At 37.3% G+C, this 17727-nt stretch overlaps 2 protein-coding genes and 1 long non-coding RNA gene across 3 annotated transcripts; 1 reads left to right on the top strand and 2 right to left on the bottom strand.

Moving 5' to 3' along the window:
* Window positions 1-1698: 1698 nt before the first annotated feature.
* On the top strand, window positions 1699-3811 carry LOC113041594 (uncharacterized). The gene is made up of 2 exons (XR_003275419.1): window positions 1699-2209; window positions 2416-3811. It is a non-coding gene; the product is annotated as an uncharacterized LOC113041594 (long non-coding RNA).
* LOC113041593 (phosphatidylinositol 5-phosphate 4-kinase type-2 gamma) lies at window positions 2906-10686 on the bottom strand. The gene is made up of 10 exons (XM_026200207.1): window positions 10265-10686; window positions 9250-9347; window positions 8917-9013; window positions 8634-8780; window positions 6680-6826; window positions 5439-5477; window positions 5251-5364; window positions 4902-5166; window positions 4709-4812; window positions 2906-4603 (listed from the first exon to the last, which is right to left on the bottom strand). Exons 1-10 carry the CDS (start codon window positions 10424-10426, stop codon window positions 4523-4525), a joined length of 1254 nt encoding a protein of 417 aa, XP_026055992.1. The 5' UTR covers window positions 10427-10686; the 3' UTR covers window positions 2906-4522.
* Window positions 10687-12992: 2306 nt separating this feature from the next.
* LOC113041592 (insulin-like growth factor-binding protein 5) lies at window positions 12993-16672 on the bottom strand. The gene is made up of 4 exons (XM_026200206.1): window positions 16066-16672; window positions 15150-15184; window positions 14683-14802; window positions 12993-14360 (listed from the first exon to the last, which is right to left on the bottom strand). The coding sequence occupies exons 1-4, from the start codon at window positions 16433-16435 to the stop codon at window positions 14247-14249; spliced, it is 639 nt and encodes a 212-aa protein (XP_026055991.1). The 5' UTR covers window positions 16436-16672; the 3' UTR covers window positions 12993-14246.
* Between the last annotated feature and the right edge of the window lie 1055 nt (window positions 16673-17727).

Below are 17727 nucleotides of genomic sequence, written 5' to 3'. Positions count from 1 at the left end.
TAAAACCAGTCTCCTCTTGGTTTATATCGAAATACTCTTTCAGATTTTCTTTGCAAATCCTCGGTTTGTACTTCTAATTTGTGACCGCAGTTTTGTTCTCTCTCGGCATCGTCACTGACGAAATGCTGACGTACTACGTCATCCCCCCAAAACGGCTTCCGTGTATGACAGATAGATGAATGAGAGAAAAGTGTTTGTTACGTTGTAAATATGCACATTTTTCTTACAAAACACATGGATTCTTTTACGGAAGGCCTTTATTCACCCCTCGGAGCAATGTGAGACACGTTTTATTATGAATGCGCGTGCTTGTGGACTGTTCAACTGAAACACCCTGACTGCAATGATGAAGCACGGAATAGCAAAGACAATTTTTAATAGAGATCGCTAATGTGTCGTCATCATGACGTATTCCCAGTGGTGAACGCAAAGCATTTTGGGAATCAGCGGCACAAACATTAGGCGCCAGACTTCTTTGCTTGGAGGGAAGAACGTAGTGTTAAAGATCCCGTCTACCTGCTGTGTTATAAACTGCAATAGTCGTTCTCACGATAGAAGTGGCATACAGCTTAAGAACGGAATATACTTTTATCATATTCCAGCGTGGAAAAATAATAGTACAAGCCATGTTTCAGAGGTGACAAAAAGGCGCCGAATGGCATGGATAGCAGCGGTAAGGAGGCCAAGAAAACACATGATGGTGTGTTCAAAGCATTTTCACAAAGGTAAGTTACAATTACTCTCTGTAAATGTTAAGTAGCATGACATGGCTAGAAAATTAGCTTAAGTTACCAATGTAATAAAGCATAACGTTAATCAGTTTTAAATGTTGTACATCTAGGCTACATTGCAATTTATTTGGTGACTGTGTTTGCAGGCAAACCTGCCCATGAAATGTTGGAGTGTGATCCTGCTTCGATTACAGGAATAAGATAGTTTAAAATATAGTAAAATAGAAAAGTCATTTTAAATTTTTTAAATATTTCACAATATTGCTGTTTTTATTATTATTATTTTTTAATCAAATAAATGCAGACTTGGTGAGCAGAAGATGCTTCTTTTAAAAACATTTAAAAATCTTACTGACCCCCAAACATTTGAATGGTAGTGTATGTTGCCCCCTGTGTATAGCTAATCTGGATTCCTTAGGAATAGAGGTTGTGACATGACATGATTTCTTTATATTGTTACTGTCAGACACTACACCTGCACCTGAGGTGGAAGGTCCTGAGAATCCACCTCCATCACCGGTCATGAGACTGAGCTGAAGACTTTGCTGGATAAAATTGTGGTTGTGTGCTGTGCTTTGACCAATGTCTCCCAAGTATTGTTGTGAGGGCGTCATGTTAGAATTATACTCCATGCTCACATCTAATATGTAAATGTTTTTTTGTTTTCCAAAATACTTTGTAATGTCTCTTCTCACATGTTATGTTTTTTAGTCGTGTCTGTAAATAAAATACACAAAGATTGAATGAAATTCTGGCTTCTTTATCTGTATTAAGGGAGAATTGTGCAAAATCAGTGTTCTTTGGTTGCAAACACAATTACATAACTTAAATAGTAGTAACAACCAACTTAATTTCAGTTTCCTTACATATTTAACACTGTAAATACATTTAGATGAATACATTTACATTTATAAAGAGTCGATAAAAATGATGAGAAACTGGAGATGTATGAGGTAGGTTGTGGGTGATAAGTCACAGACACGTGGCTCTTCTCTGGCTGGTGCGCTGCTGAGTCTAAACGGAACCACTGTATAGGACATTTCTGATTATCGCAAGCAAACATGTCATCAAGCTCTTCAGGCTGTCTGCAAAATCACCACAACACAGATTTTTCACATGCCCTTCTTTTGGGCTGGAGAGTGTTACCTTGACCAGTAGCTCTGCTCGTAAGGATCGAGTCCTTTGATTCTCTTTATTTTCTCGTCATATCTCATCTTTGTTTTAGGCGGTATGCTCCGACAATGTTTTCTTTAGCCCGCTGCATTTTGCAGGATTATATTCAGTTTTTCACGCTAATTTTCATTATTTTCATGCCAGAACACATAAGCCTCCTATGCCAGACCATGTTAACTGGCCAAACGTACCCATAATTCTTTGCGTTCTGATGACGTTGCCGCCCAGTTGGTCACACGTCTTAGCGATCTCCGAATGAACTCGTCTGAAAGAAGAAAGTCGTATACACCTAGGATGCTTCGAGGGTGAGTAAAACACTGGATAGTTTTCTTTAAACGAGGGTTAAAAGTGACCTTAACCCATCACAGTATGAAAAGCCTTGAGGAGGAATAATAATGTGAAGCTCTGAACTCCGTGTTCCAGCTAACGTTACTCCTACAACTACAAGAATTCATCAGCATATTAGCTTTTTTTCCCTGCACGCTCCCCATTGTTAAATTCTTTTTGTCAGTGGAACAGGAAAGAGTTTGTCAGCAAAATCCCAGCTCCTGGAAAGGACTAGGTGGATCCTGTGCTTGACCTCTCCTCATGTGCGGCTCCAGACCTCACGGAGACCCCGGCTAAACTAGCGACCTCGATTCCTCAGTTACAGTAAAAATAGCAGCTTGTCATGTGCTATACAAATACATACCAATTTAATTTGAAATGATTAACACATAAAAAAAATATAATTCAAATTATTATAAAAATGTTAATATATATATATATATATATATATATTAATAATTAATATTTTACAGTTTGTAACGTACACATCATATTAACAAAAACAAAAGAAATACTTCTAATTGTGAGTTTATAATTTTGTATGACTTCGGGTTAATTCTGAACTATTTTTCAGAAATGTGGACAATGTTCAAAGTCCAAATGTTGACTCAAACTGTATACACATTTCAGGTAGGTTATATGTAAATGTTGACTCAATTTCTGTTTCACCCAAGTTATAAGAAAAAAAAAAAGGTTTTTATTGTACTTAAGAATGCACATTATAGGAAATTACATTGTAACAACGTGTCTTAATGTAACATGTTAAAACTGCTCTAAAAATACAATATAAAGTACAGTGATTATGGACATACTGTAATTGTGCCAATTGTAGTTGCACAAAGCTAAATTGCATAAATAACTGAAAACATGTTTTTGGAAATCTCTGAAAAATATATTTGGTCTAAACACTGATTTGCAAAATAAATAAAATGCAACAATAATGCATTTCATACTAAATCAGCTCAGTGTTGCTAAAGTATTTCTGCTACAAACTACAAAATTTCCTCTTTTCTGCATCAAGGCTAACTGCATAAAATAGCTCAAATAAGACAAAAGAAGAGCGTGTACTCCAACCATCCATATAAACAGTCAGCATTCAATTCACAACATTAATCTAGACACTTAATGTCCACTTAAGGTCACCGGCTGGTCAGTTTTTTTTTTTTTTTTTTTTTTACAAGTATCTTATCCTCCTCACAACATTCTAATGCTGCATATATTAAATAAAGCTAGCATACACTTAAAGCATCAACTTGACTCTGTTATTTCTCCACAAAACGGTTAAGGCGACAGTTTCTCTCTTTGCCAAGGCAAAGTCCAAAGAAAAAGAGATAACACACAAAGAACAAATTCTGTCATTGCTACAGGTTTGGAGATATCTCATTAACAGATTAATGTTCCCATGTTTGTAGGTTATGCCACAAGCTGATTCATGTGAATCTAGTGTTATTCATTTGTGAATGTACCCTTAATGAATGTAGCTGTAGTGTGGATGAGACATGTCAACATGTCATGCTTAAATATATTATGGAAATTCATTACAATATGAGATAAAAAAAAAAAAAAAACATATTTGATGGCAGTAGATTAGACATTTTAAAAACATGTTGAGTGAATCTGACAAATCTGGGAAGAATGGTGCATATGTCACCGTAGGATTAAAAAAAAAAAAAAATTATATTTTGCTTTCAAAAATTAAGTCTATTAAACACCATTAAGATTTTTTTACTTCAGAGTTTATTTTTATGATAAAACACATTTCCCCTCTAAATTCTCATAATTCAAAAAAAATATATATATGCATATACAAAAAATAATAGAATATACACACACATACACACAAACAATAGACAACTGTATCTAATCTTAAATAAGAAAATTCCTTTTGCTATATAAATATTAATAACCTAATATTTTAAATTAATTTTATTAAAAAAATTACTGTGAGTACAATATATACCTAATATATGAAATACAAAAAATCTAAAATAAGAAATACTTCAATTTCACAATCAATAATACAGTACTTTAAAATAAAATTAATAAATTGTGTTTGTGTGTGTCTACAAACATTGAATTTTATTAAAACAATTACTGTATTATTGCAATGAGAATCATCTGGACATATTACAATAATGGGGCAAATGTGTTTTATTGTCATAAAAATGTCACAATGAAAAATCCTAAAAACAGACCTAATTTCTTTATGCAAAATATAATTATTATTATTTTTTTCGTTTAATTTTGGGGTGAATCGTGACCTAAGTTTTGCCAAAGACACCCAGAAGTGGTTACGCAAAAATGTTGGAGATGAATTCACGGAATCGTTTGGCGTACTGCTCTGGATGAACCGTAGATATTTCAGCACCAGCCTGAAAGGAAGGAACACGATGACTCATGTTATTATGACCTCCTAGAACTCAGAATGAAGCAAATGACACTGGACGAGTGTGCATTAAAACCGTTTTTCCACTCACGCCATGTTTAACGGTCTTCGCTGCGTGGGCAGCTTTCTTCTTAGTGTCATACTGCGTCAACACGTCAATGAGGCCCATGAAATACACCTCCCTCTGCGGCGCTCCTGAAATCCAACACAAACACCCATATCACCAACCACCTCTTTTCCCGCTTCCCTTCTATATCCTCTCCGGTTTAGCAGCCAGAACGTACCTGGGGCGCTTTTGACAGCGTATACATCAATGTAAGGTTCAAATTCACCAGGTCCCAGGGGTTTGAAGGAGTTCATGTAACCGGCGATGCCCTCTGGAGACGTGCCGTACGAGCCCACCTGTGCGGCCGGAGCAAGGCCGTTCTCAGGATCAGTGTCATCTTCACAGCTGGGCTCCTCGGCCTCCTCGTCCTCCCGCTCGCCACGTGCCACATCATGGATGCCTAACAACAGGCTGTAGTCCATAATCTTCAGCTTCACCAGGAACTATAAAATCACAGGAACATGAAGAGCAGGGATTAAAAAAAAAAAAAAAAGTACATCATTGTGACATTTTTTTAAAGTCTTCACCTCTACATCTCGGTTTAGCTTCTCCATAATCTTCTCTTTCTGCTCTTCTGTCACGTACACCTTCTGCATGTTATTTCTGAAATCCATGTCTTTAAAAGTCGGCAGATCTTTCACCTGCATTAGAAGAAGCAGGAATGTCGGAATCGTGTCTTGTTACATCATTGAAATGATGTGGACTGGCGTCTTACCTTCTCTTTGTCACTGGCCTCACGATCTACCAGAGAACCCTGATGAAAACACAATGTTAGACTCTTTTTGAGAGTGTTTTTCAGTAAATGTATGAGCACCGGATGCTCTAACATGATCTGTGTACATCATTGCAATCACACCCTCTTGTGGCACAGAATCAAAATAGCAATAATAAATAGTTCACCCAAATATGAAAACGAACCCATGTTTTACTCACCCTCGAGGCCCGTTTACACCAAAAGCAAATCTAAATACACCCTGGCCATTTACATAATAACTAATAGATTTAATTATAATATCATAATCATTATGATGAATGTTTTAATTATGATATACACTACTGTTAAAAACTTGCAAGGTTTTTGTTTTTAGATTTTTATAGATGCATTGAAGATTTATGTTTCAAACTAAATCTTATTAACTTCACGTTCATCAAAGAATCCTGAAAAAAAAAAAAAATCACGATTTCTACAAATATACTATTATTAAACAGCACTACTGTTTTCAAAAACAATAATAATAATTAATGTTTCAACACCAAATCCGCATATTAAGATGATTAACCTTATGGTTTATAAAGTAATGGCTGATGAAAATTCAGCTTTGGATCAAAGGAATATAAAATATTTAAAAATATAATAAAAATGTAAAGCAGTTTTAATTTTTTTTGTATTTCACAAAAATACTGTTTTACTGTATTTGCCATCAAATAAATGCAGTCTTGGTGAACAGGAGAGACTTTACTTTTTTTTTTTTCAAATATATAATACTTAATAATATATTAATAATATATAATATAACATTAATGATTTCAACAAACAGCCATTGTTTCCATGTTGTTTGAAAAACATTGAGAAAGTCATTAACTGTAAATATGTATATGAAAAAATATGCTACTAGTATAGTCTTACTTGTACACACTATTACTACAACTACTACTAATAATAATCATTCTTATTCACTTAAATCACTTTTTAAATTGTGTACTGTCATAAATATGACATGTGCCTATTCTACAAGATGGGAAAAAACCCTTGTCCTCACTGAATCTGCTCCATGTCCACTTAAATCTCTTAAACCATGTCTAAGGGGTTGTGTCGCATGATTTAGGTGCTGTTTTCTTATTGCTCGTGAGTAAATGATGTGTGCAAAAACAAAGAAAAGATCAGGCACACAGTATCACAGCCAAACAATCCTAAAGAAACAGCATCTCAGCTCAGTGGCGAGGAATGGTTCCTACCTTCAGGTCGTATTTCCGGTGGACTACGAGTCTGTGGCTGAACATGTTCCTCATGACGATCAGGTACGTGTCCTCACTCTCCACCGTAACCCGGTACATGCCCAGAAACTGAGGGAGGAGTGTACTGCCATGACACTTCACTATATGCTGCAAGACAACACAAAACACAAGGAATCATATTCAGTAAGCTTCAACCATGAAGTTTAATGTTCATTCAATGGCACATAGCTTATAACCAATTAACCAACTTTGAGTAGCATATGGTATCCAATATCAAACAACCCCACAGGCTTAATAACTACAATATTTCCCTGTATGCATCACTGCACACCTAGACTAAATTGAAACTAAAACTGCATGAAATATGAAAGAAAATGCATGTTAATAGCACTTTAAAAACAAATATTAGCTTAAAAATTATTTAAGATTTAGTAAGAAATGAGACATTTCCAGATTCCTGTATATGTGTTAGTGCACACACAGGATATGTTGTGAATGTAAAGGCAATGCAAATGCAGAAGCACAGTCTCGATTAAGATCAGTTACAATGGAAACCGAGAAAGCCACTCACACATATTTATCTCATGGCATTCACGGCACTGTAAACAAACCACAGGCACTCAAACGCTACGCTAAGTGTTTTAAAACATTATACATCTAAAAAAAAATTATAATACGTTAATATGTGCTCAAAAGTTTGCGGTCAGTAGGATCTTTTAATGTTTTTAAAGTCTCTTATGCTCACCAAGGCTGTGTTAAATACAGTAAAACAGTAATATTATTATTACAATTTAAATAATTGTTTTCCATCATAAAATGTTTGAGCATGATATTCATTTCTGTGATGCAAAGCTGATTTTTTTTTAGCATCATTACTCCAGTCTTCAGCGTCACATGATCTTTTAGAAATTAAATATTAATCATCAATGTTGAAAACTGTTTTTTTTTTCAATTCAAGTAAAAAAGCATTTATTTGAAATAGAAATGTTCTGTAACATTGTGAAAGGCTTTACTGTCACTTTTAATAAATATATTGTCTTCTTACTGTATAAAAAAAATTATCATTATTATTTTTCAAAACAAATTAAAATTAAATAAAATCCACCTGACCCCAATCTTTTGAACTGTAGTGTAGCTGTTAATCTGACATGAGGAAAATCTCCTTTATGGTGACCACCATGACCTAATATTTCTCTCAGTGGTGCCTTATTTTTGGACAATTTTAGCTGTGGCCTAAATGAGCTATTCATGACAAAAACACCTTTGAATATCATAACACAAAACCTGATCATGGTGCTATATGCATGCCGATAGGTTTATAAAATCTAAGACTACCACTCTATCGACCATAAACGACTTACTATACCTTATAACAACCACACAAAACAACAAAAGCTCATCGTCAATCATAAAAAGAGAAATGTACCTATCTTCAGGAAGTGTGAATGTAACATGAAAATAACTCCAGAGACTAAACAAGTTTGTATGACAGAGTAGAGAGGAAATTAACAACAGTGCGTGTGGATCCCAACAGGGTAATTAAACATAAAAATAGCTGGAGTCTGAAATCTTTTGTCTGATTATTTCCCCAACACATGTTACCTTGTGTAAAATGAAGCTAAAGTCGTACACAATTACAGTAATTTTATGTTTAAGCAAACAAACTTAACATTTAAAACACAAATGCCTTTTGTCATTCAGTGTGTCCGTATTGTTTACAACCTTTTAAAGCTGAAGTTTATTAAATGAGACGGTGCCTCCAAACTATTTGTACTAGTTGAACAGATCGTATTTGATGTATGTAAATACCAATGTGCATAAGAGAGAGACTTTCATTAAGGATACAGCAGTTGAAAAGATATCAGCCATCTCTTAGATTAAATATTCCATTGAAGGCACATTTGATATGGCTTGAATTAACCCTGTATGTCCTGACCACTGTGTTGTGACATACCTGGTGATACTCTGACAGAATGTTATGCATATCAGCTACTTCTTCACTTGAGATCTGCTTTACTATCAGCGTACGGTCATAGGACGTGAAGAGAAGCCCTTCTCCATGTCCATCGCCTCTCATGGGAGCACTGCGAGCCAGGGACACCTGATGGAAAACATCCATGGATGCAAGCGCAAAAATTCAGATTCAATTTAGCAGTAATATTATCTTATATCCAAGAACAAAAGAAATAAGATACTTTCTATCTTTCTATCAATGGATGTAATGCACATCAGGTCACCTGATAGTCAAGATCTTCAATTCCAAATCGCTCCCTGAGGTTCCTGAAGACTTGCGGACAGTACTCCTTAAATTTAAAATGGCCTGGAAGATTCTCTCTGTAAGGTACAGAATGATGATTTAATTTTAATAACTCCATCGGAAACCTGCATTTCACAATCATCTGAAGGCAAAATGCTGCTTTGATGTGGCTGTTCAGCAGAAAAAGCTGCCAATTACACTCCTTCACTGTCTGAATGAAGGTAAACATGTTCCTGCTTGGAAGTTCAAGTTCACACGTACACACAGAGTGCAATGAAAATCTGTAAAATAATGATGTGCTTTTGTTAAATACTTGTTGAAGAGATGGTTGTTCACTTTGATTTTGGTGTTGGCTTTGAAGTCGTCAGGGAGCAGCATTACGGGCACTGGAACTTGATTCAAATCATTTACCTGGAAAAACAGTGTGGACAACTATTTTTTTGTATCTGAAATAAACTTTGAAGTTGCAGATTTCTCTTCTAACACGTCATTGCATGAACATTTCACAGTCTCCCAATTATGAAACAGCTAAATGATCCATATAACAACCCTAAAAGCAGTTACTTCCCCCAGGATCCTCCAGAAATCTTAAAGGAATGTAAACAGGATTCCTTTTGGAATTTCACTATGATCTGCATAATTATTTACCAAATATGTTTGTAAGTAAAATATAAATTGAAAAGACTAATTTAAGACACTAAACGCATATATCTCCAAAACGTATTTTCAGCTCCTCGTAAATAATCTGACTCATTTGCCAAACGACTCTTTTGAACAGAACCGTTTAAACTAACAATTCAATGATTCGTTACATCATCAAATGGTCCCTGTCAATGTAATATCTTCTAAAGCGTTCAATCAAAGGAATATTACATTATGTTTAAATCGTTTTATTTTCGTACATATACTATGGGTATTATTTTACTTCAATTTATTACATATGCAATTCAAATTACTAAAACGAAGTCGTTGAACCTTAAACATGATATGTATGTCAATTAAACAAAACCAAAATAATGGCTAGAATCGGTTGAACTGCTTTCGACCGATACAGTCTGATGTGTTGTGAACCAAATCTATTTCAAAGATTCGACTCGAAAGATTCGTTCGCAGATTCGGTTGGCAACAGTTGCAAACCCGCACGTGCGGTCAAACAATGTATATAAAACCCATATGTAACAACGGTACGCGCAAATTTGATTAAAATTACTATACATCATGCATTTAAAGTCCTCAAATCCCCGATATACGTGCTTACAGCTAACTGTTAGCTCATAAAATGGCAGTGGTGTTCTATAGGAAGTTGAGTGAATCTTATTCCGCCTTACCGAATGATTAACGCCCCACATGAACACGCTGAGCATCGGGTCGCTCGCCCGGAACACTTTGACCTTCTGCTGCACGAAATGTTTCTTCTTGGTCTTGGTTTTGGGGGCGAGCATGACCATCGGACTGGAGGCGCTGCCGGTGTTACCGTGGGACGCCATCATCACCGTCAATCCCCGAAACACAGCGATCTATTTCGCTCTTGGATCCGCCTCCCTCTGTTCCGGCTCCGGTTCCTCCAGCTGACAATCAAAGGTCGAAAACAACACAAGCGCTAAGCCGCGGGGGTCGGTTTTCGCTGTGTTTGCAGGCCCAGATGGACCGGTTCTTCATGGAAGTGAACAACTCTAGGCTGCTGTAGTGGCATCCAGATGCTCCTCCCACACACAAGTGGAGAGGAGAGGAACAGCTCTTGATATATTGTGACAGCAAGAATGTGTGTCAGACTCTCACCTGAGTGTAGCCTACGTCACGTGGTTTGTGAACGTACAGGTGAGATGAGACCGTAAAAACATTAATACTAGCCTGATCATAACTATAATATTTCGTCTTACAAGTTCCTGCGGTTGACATGACTGACATTGTCCGAACGAACCGTTGTTTTGAGGTGGATCTCTGTTCAATGATTCGAAAGAACCGGTTCAAAAATACGGTTCGGACGGAATCGGTCCTAGCGCCAGCATGAGCTGAGGTTGCCCTGACTGATGAGGCAAAAAACATAGTTTTATCAACACTGATAGGCTGCACGTTGTATTTTGCCTAATTAAAATATGCGAAAAATGTTCAGCTTAGGACATTTATTTAGAGTTCAGGGGTGCGTTTTCCAAAAGCATCGTTAGCTAACGGTAAGTTAAATTGAACTCTATTGGTAACGACGTAACTTTTGGGGGAAACACACCCCAGAATGTCAGTACAGACTTGGGAGTCGGCTTTTGACAATACTTTAATTGCATATAATTACAATATTTAGTCTATTTACCAGGAAAGTGCACTGTGTAAAAAGTTATTGTCTCTCAAAAGAAAGAGTCGACTCTTAATAATTGAAACAAGTTGGTATTCTTTGCCACTAGGTGGCGCTTTTGGAGCGGTAAAAATAGCGGGTTACGGGTAACGCTGTACACAAAGCAGCACTGAGCTCACAAACGCTGCTTTATCGGGCATTACAGGCAGGATGGAATGAAAATGAGAGCAGTCGGACCAATCACGCAGATTAGCTTCAGGCAAAGGAAGTGTTCGGAAAAATGAACCTTTAAACGAATCGTTTGGGAGTCGTTGTACAAGTAAGGTAAAAATAAATGCATATTATAAGAAAATGACAGTGTTTATTGACCTTGCATGCATGTCAACCTGTTGTTGGGGGCTACCAAAACCAAAATATGAACCTTTCATAACCCATAATAGGGTCACTCTAACAATTACAAAGGGGATTACATATGATTTTTTTCCATAAATACCCACATACAGATTGAATTGATGTCTTTCATAAAATGCAGTGACTGCTCATAAATGGGAGACACCAATGTTCACAGAATAAGACTCATGCTTATTCTATAACGGTTTCCTATTTGGATTTATGCATATGCTTTATGCTTTAAAGATTGCCCCCCCCCCAAGCCATTGTTTGATGCCAGTGTTTCCTGTCATAGCGTCCAAAGATTTGATTTCAAAAACAGTATCATAGCTACTATACTTTTTCTTGTTATGGTTTTAAATCTGTATTTAACCTCAGAATGATCTCGAAGTATAAATCTGATTTTGTACTGGCCGTGCTTTAAATTTAATTTCATATAATCTGAATTAAAGTGATGAGGGATTTCGATTTCAATTAATAACATATGTAAACATTACAAATTTAGAAAAGTAAACAAATGTAATCAGTTACATTACTTTAATAAAGTAATAAAGTAATAGTGACACTACTTATTACATTTTAGATATTTTAATTTGTAATCTTTAACCTATTGCATTCCCAAAGTAACCTTCCCAACACTGATCAAATGCCATATCAAATGTGGGTAAAAATACATTTTATATATTTTTTGTTTTATCTTCCTCTGTAGATTCTATATTTTGGCTCTCTTAATTCGACACAGTGAATGATATATGCATACAAAAATCTATCTTATGTTACAGAGCGAATAAATTCTCCAAGTCACAGTGATTCAAAGTAGGGCATGACGAAAGCACTGACAGACATATGCTATATTCTGCTATATGTTGTTACCTTGGAAACAAGCATATGGATTGTTGTGTGATTATACATGTGCATGAATCGGTCTTGGCACAAAAGCTCCAGCACTCTAAATATTTAATATTTCATTTATATTCATGAGAATAAGATTGTATAAATAGCATAATATGTAATGGCTTGGCTGATATAACAAGATATTATACCCTGATAAAGCATAAAGTTATTCTTAGTATGCTAAATCTGCTCTGGGCTTGCAAAAATGCACAGTCACTGTAGCTCAGTATGCACAAGGTAATATTTGTATGTGACATTTGTATGAGCATATGGCAGTATTTTTGCAGCCAACAGCAGCATCTGCTCTTTCTTGTTGCCTTTTGCTAATTCATAGCTTCTGTTTTTTTTTTTTTAGTTGTGCATTTGCATGGTTTAATAGTATTCATAATTTATCATATACATTTTTTTAATGCATGTAGGTTTCCAAATGAGATTCTGCAAAGAGACAGTCTTTATATTAACATATGCATTTATTTTTCTCTGTATCCGTTTATGTTTATTTAGTTTTTTTTTTTTTGTATCATAGTTCTTGCACACGTTATATATTTTTTTGCAATGGATCCTTTTCAAGGGCCCACAACTACTGGCACATATATTGATACAACAAAATCAGTGTGAGGTACATTGATCAGACATTATTTTGTGCACTTTTTTTTTTCTCAATGGATTTTGGGAATGAGAAAACACAGAGTTCTGAACAAAATACCCAGAATACAATCTGAAATATTGAAAATTACGCGATATAGTAACACTTTCCAATACTGAAGGATCAACATATTGACATAAATAATGACATAAAATAATACAAATTACATAAAAAACACATGTACAGCAGTAAATACTCTTAAGGGTGTGTTTAAGTTGTATTTTTGTTTTTTTTATCCCTTTTTATGGTGACACCAACACATGGCGCTCACTCTCTTAGCAAATAAACAAAGCTCTGTTTTGACAATGAAAAAAACTGCTGACAATATAAAAATACATGGCATTGTAGTTCATTAAATAAATCAACAATTTATATATATTTTATATATATTTATATATATAAAATAGCATATTGAAATATATAAAAATATGCCTAACAACTTCTCGAAAAAGGTAACAGCCATCAGCATTCAAGAATATTCCACCTCATGACACAACCAACCACGATAACCTCACTTATGTACAAATAATCCACGACGTGTGTTTGCGGTCAGTGTCGGATGAACGAAAAAGGAGTACTTCCCAAATGTGCACATTATGATAGCGTTTAGATGTCGGTTACATGACAATGTGTACGATTCAAAAGTATGCAAGTCTTCAAGGAAATTTAGTAATACTCCAGAATAAATTAGACGCAAAGGTATATTCCGTTTTCTTATGTATAGTTTTGTCAGTGTATCATTGGAGAAGGGGAGAGGGGACGTCACCCCATCTGCTTAATAGTTAAACAGCCCATTAAGAAAAAAACATAGGAGTTGTGGCCAGGAATTAAATACCTCTCTGTAACAGCTGACCTATCCCAACTTAAGCTCATGTGGTGTAGTGGTCATTATTTCTGTGTTCTGATGCTGTTTATTCGAGTTTATGGCAGTGAACGTGGTCTGGACGTTCTGAGTGAGGGCCCGTTCCCGTGTGAAGTGGTTTATCCCTGGAGTGTCCTGGTCAGGCAGTGTCTTGCACCGAGCTGAAGTCATCCCCTCTCCCCGTACCCCTCCTCTTCCTCCAGGCTCAGAGCTGTGGGGCCGTCGCTCCCCTCACTCTCCATCGCATGGTAAAATGCCATCCTCCCCGGCACGTGATGGCACGGTGTTGCCCATCTCGTCGACGCACCAGCAGTGGCCGCGCTGCATGCCCTTAGAAGACCGACACTACAAGACAACAGGAGATTGTTCTGGCTTTGGTACATCGAAGGTCGTCATTCGCAATACAAAATGGCTCATAATGGTGAACTTCAGATATCAAAACTTCCTCCTCGGTTCATTTATTGAAACGAACATCCAGAAGGAAGTTGGGTATATGCTACTTAACCAGAAGAACTAACAAAAAGAGTAAACGGGGATCAAATAATCCTTCTGGTTATTACATATAATCAGCTTTCTTTAAATGTTAATGTTACAAAAGCCCTTTTAGCATATCAGCATATCTTCAAAATCGATATTTCCAGTTGATATTGGTTTGGTTAAGCATTACCTGCTTTTTCCTGTAGAAGCCACGAGTGTCACAGTTTGGGATGTAGATGTCACGGTCGGACTGGAAAATGGTGAGCTCGAGACCTCGCAAGACAGTGTTGAGCAGCTTACGACATGGAGCCTGGTGAGGAAATGTTGCCACACGTCATGCTTTAGAATATTTATTATTTATATTTGCTTTAGAGGAATTTTGATCATTCCATTCTCTTCTGGCACTGACTGTGCCATGAATTTGGTGTAACAATATAAAATGAGTATATACAGTTATGTAATTATTATAAAATCCTAAGGTTTTCAGGATCTTAAAACTAGAGTTCCACTTTAATTATACAGCCACAATCTGACCTGTCTTTAACATTTAATATCAATTTACCAATTGATATAAAACAATGTAGCCCAAAGAATTTTAGTCTAAAGCTTAGATTGTAAGCATTAATTATAGAAGCCAAAAACCAAAGATAGACTCACCTTGTCTATTTCACCACTATTTGAAGGATGTGGCCCTGTGAAAAAAGGGACATTAATACTGAATTATGACTCTGCATTTTTGAGAAAAAGACATTGAAGCCTGTGATTCAACTAAAGCGATATGTTTGGCTGGGATTTAAGAGTATACTGTATGTTGTGTGATTTGGGTTATTTGATCAGGACAAACCCACATTTTTAAGGAATAGTTCCTGAAATCATTCTTTTAAATTGACACTATAGGCTACATCTCTTAAGTTGTAATGACTGAAAGTTAACAGTAGATGGAGACCGCATGACTACATTTCACCTGCTACATGAATTGACACTGTAGGAATGTGGGTGACACTGATATACACCCAAGAACACATACCCTACTCTTGCTTTTTATCTCTTTCTCCTCTTTATTCTGCCCTGATTAGTTCTGATGCCCATATGCATGGAACAGTTGCACATACTGTCTCTCACACACACACACACACACAAAAACACACACACACACACATCTATACTCGTATACAACCCTTAAACATTCATCCAAATGGCCATTATTACAAGTGTTCTTCATCTTATGTATTTACGAGGTGTGAAAGCCTCAAATCACAGAAATGCCTTTACACCCTGCAGGAATTTTACAGCCATCACATGCAAACCAGCAGCTATTCCCGGCACTTTATGCACATGTCCTTGGTTCAGTTACAGTTTTGTCATCCTACCAAGCTTCTGATATGGAAACTGCAGCATAGCGGCTTGCCAGCACATCCGTGGAACCTGAAATGCATCCTCGAGCTATTTCGCTGTGGTACTTAAAGCAGATAAGCCATCGCATTTTCTCACCGCATGCGGCACGGCGAGACGCCGGCGAAGCTACGGCATGGAGGAAGGGACCGCAAAGGCATCCGCTGGCTGCAACTCTTACCTGTGGGGCGGGGCCTCTCGGTGGGACTGGTTCTGCTTTGTTTGGTGCAGAAGCCTCTGCCCTGCAGCAGAGCCTGAAGGGGGCTGTGTTCACGTGGAGGGGGTATGCAGCGAAGCCCCTTGGCGCAGCTCAGGGTGTAAACCCCGCAGGGCTCCCCAGACGCCAACACGGTGGTGCTGGGTGCCCCGGCCGGGTCCCTGGAGGCCCGGCCCGTGCCCGAGGGGTGCCCGTCTTTGCAGGTCATGCAGTTTTTGTGGGGGCCCAAGCGACCCGCTAAAGACCAGGATCCACTGGAGATGATCAGCAACAGGACAACGGGCGTCAAGTTGGAAAAGAAAGACATCTTGCGTCCGGGTCTCAGGTTCTCCATACTCGGTTCTGTCGTACGTGGCTGATGCTATTTCTGGAAGTCTGTTTCTCGTTCCCCTCTCTGTTTCTTTGCTCGCTTTTCAGCTTGGTGAGGCTGCGAGCCGGGAGTCCCCTGCAGTGCCAGAGGATACAAACCAAGAACGAGTGAGAAACGGCAAGCAGCGGCTTTTAAAGATCTGAAAGGCGGTGATAGAGAGCGAGAGGGAGAGAGCACAGTTATGACACCTTCAGGGGCTGGGACTGAGAGACAGACAGAGAGAGAGAGAGAGAGAGAGAGAGAGAGAGAAAGGGAGAGAGAATGTGTGAGGGGGGGAGGAAAGAAAGAGAGAGAGAGAAGGAGAGAGAGAGAGAGATTATTTTTCCTTTTAGAAATCATCAAGCACTGCTCCAGCTTTCCCTCACCCATATTGTATCTGGAAACATTCCTTTGCCCAGGATACTTACTCTGGCTATGATGGTTACTTTTTCAGAAATCATCTGTGAAAATGTTAGAGCATTCTAGTAATCTTTGCCATGGTAACAATGAAGGCGAGGGATTTCATTTCTCTGCCGACTACGGTAGTTTGCTTGTGGGAGAGTCACACTATTAACCCTGTTGCTTCTAAGAATACTATTAAGATCCCCCACTTCATAGAAGTCTAACTTTTTTATGTTGCATTGTAGTATTAGTTACTTTTTTATCCTTTTCATGATCTTTCAGATGCAGAAAAACTACTTATTAAAGTTGCAATGGAACTGAAGTGGTGACGGATCTTTTCTTCCGTATTGTGACATACTTCCGAACATCGAAAAAGACCAAATGTGGAGCAGAGATCTGGTTTGAGGTTCAGTTGACTGGATGTTGAGATGCGGGCATTGCACTCAAAAAATGGATGTAGACGAACATGAGCTTGGGGTTGGCATTGCCAAGAAAAAAGATTTTAAAAAATGACACATACGTGAACCAAGCATTCAAGGTAATATCAACAACAGGTTAAGTTGTGACCCAAGAAATTTCTGAATCCAAGCCTCTACCTTTTCAATCGAGAACATTCGATCTCAACACTATATTTCATCACACATTTAAACAAAGCTTTTAAAAACTAAAGGTATAAATTACAGTCTCCGGGCTCACAGTGTCCTGGACATCAGTATTCATACTATTCATAAAAGAGGAGTTGCTGTCTGACCATCCGATATTTCTGGAGATAAAGGTTAGGATCATGATTTTTCAGTAAAAAGTTGCTTGCTTTTGGGATCTGATAATGTTTGGCCCCATTGACACGTGACGTCAGACTTAACAAACAGACTGAA

This window comes from Carassius auratus, chromosome 23 (genome assembly GCF_003368295.1).
Source record: "Carassius auratus strain Wakin chromosome 23, ASM336829v1, whole genome shotgun sequence".
In the NCBI taxonomy this organism is placed as follows: Eukaryota; Metazoa; Chordata; class Actinopteri; order Cypriniformes; family Cyprinidae; genus Carassius; species Carassius auratus.
Note: the sequence above shows the minus strand (reverse complement) of the source record. Positions and strands in the feature narration are given on the sequence as shown.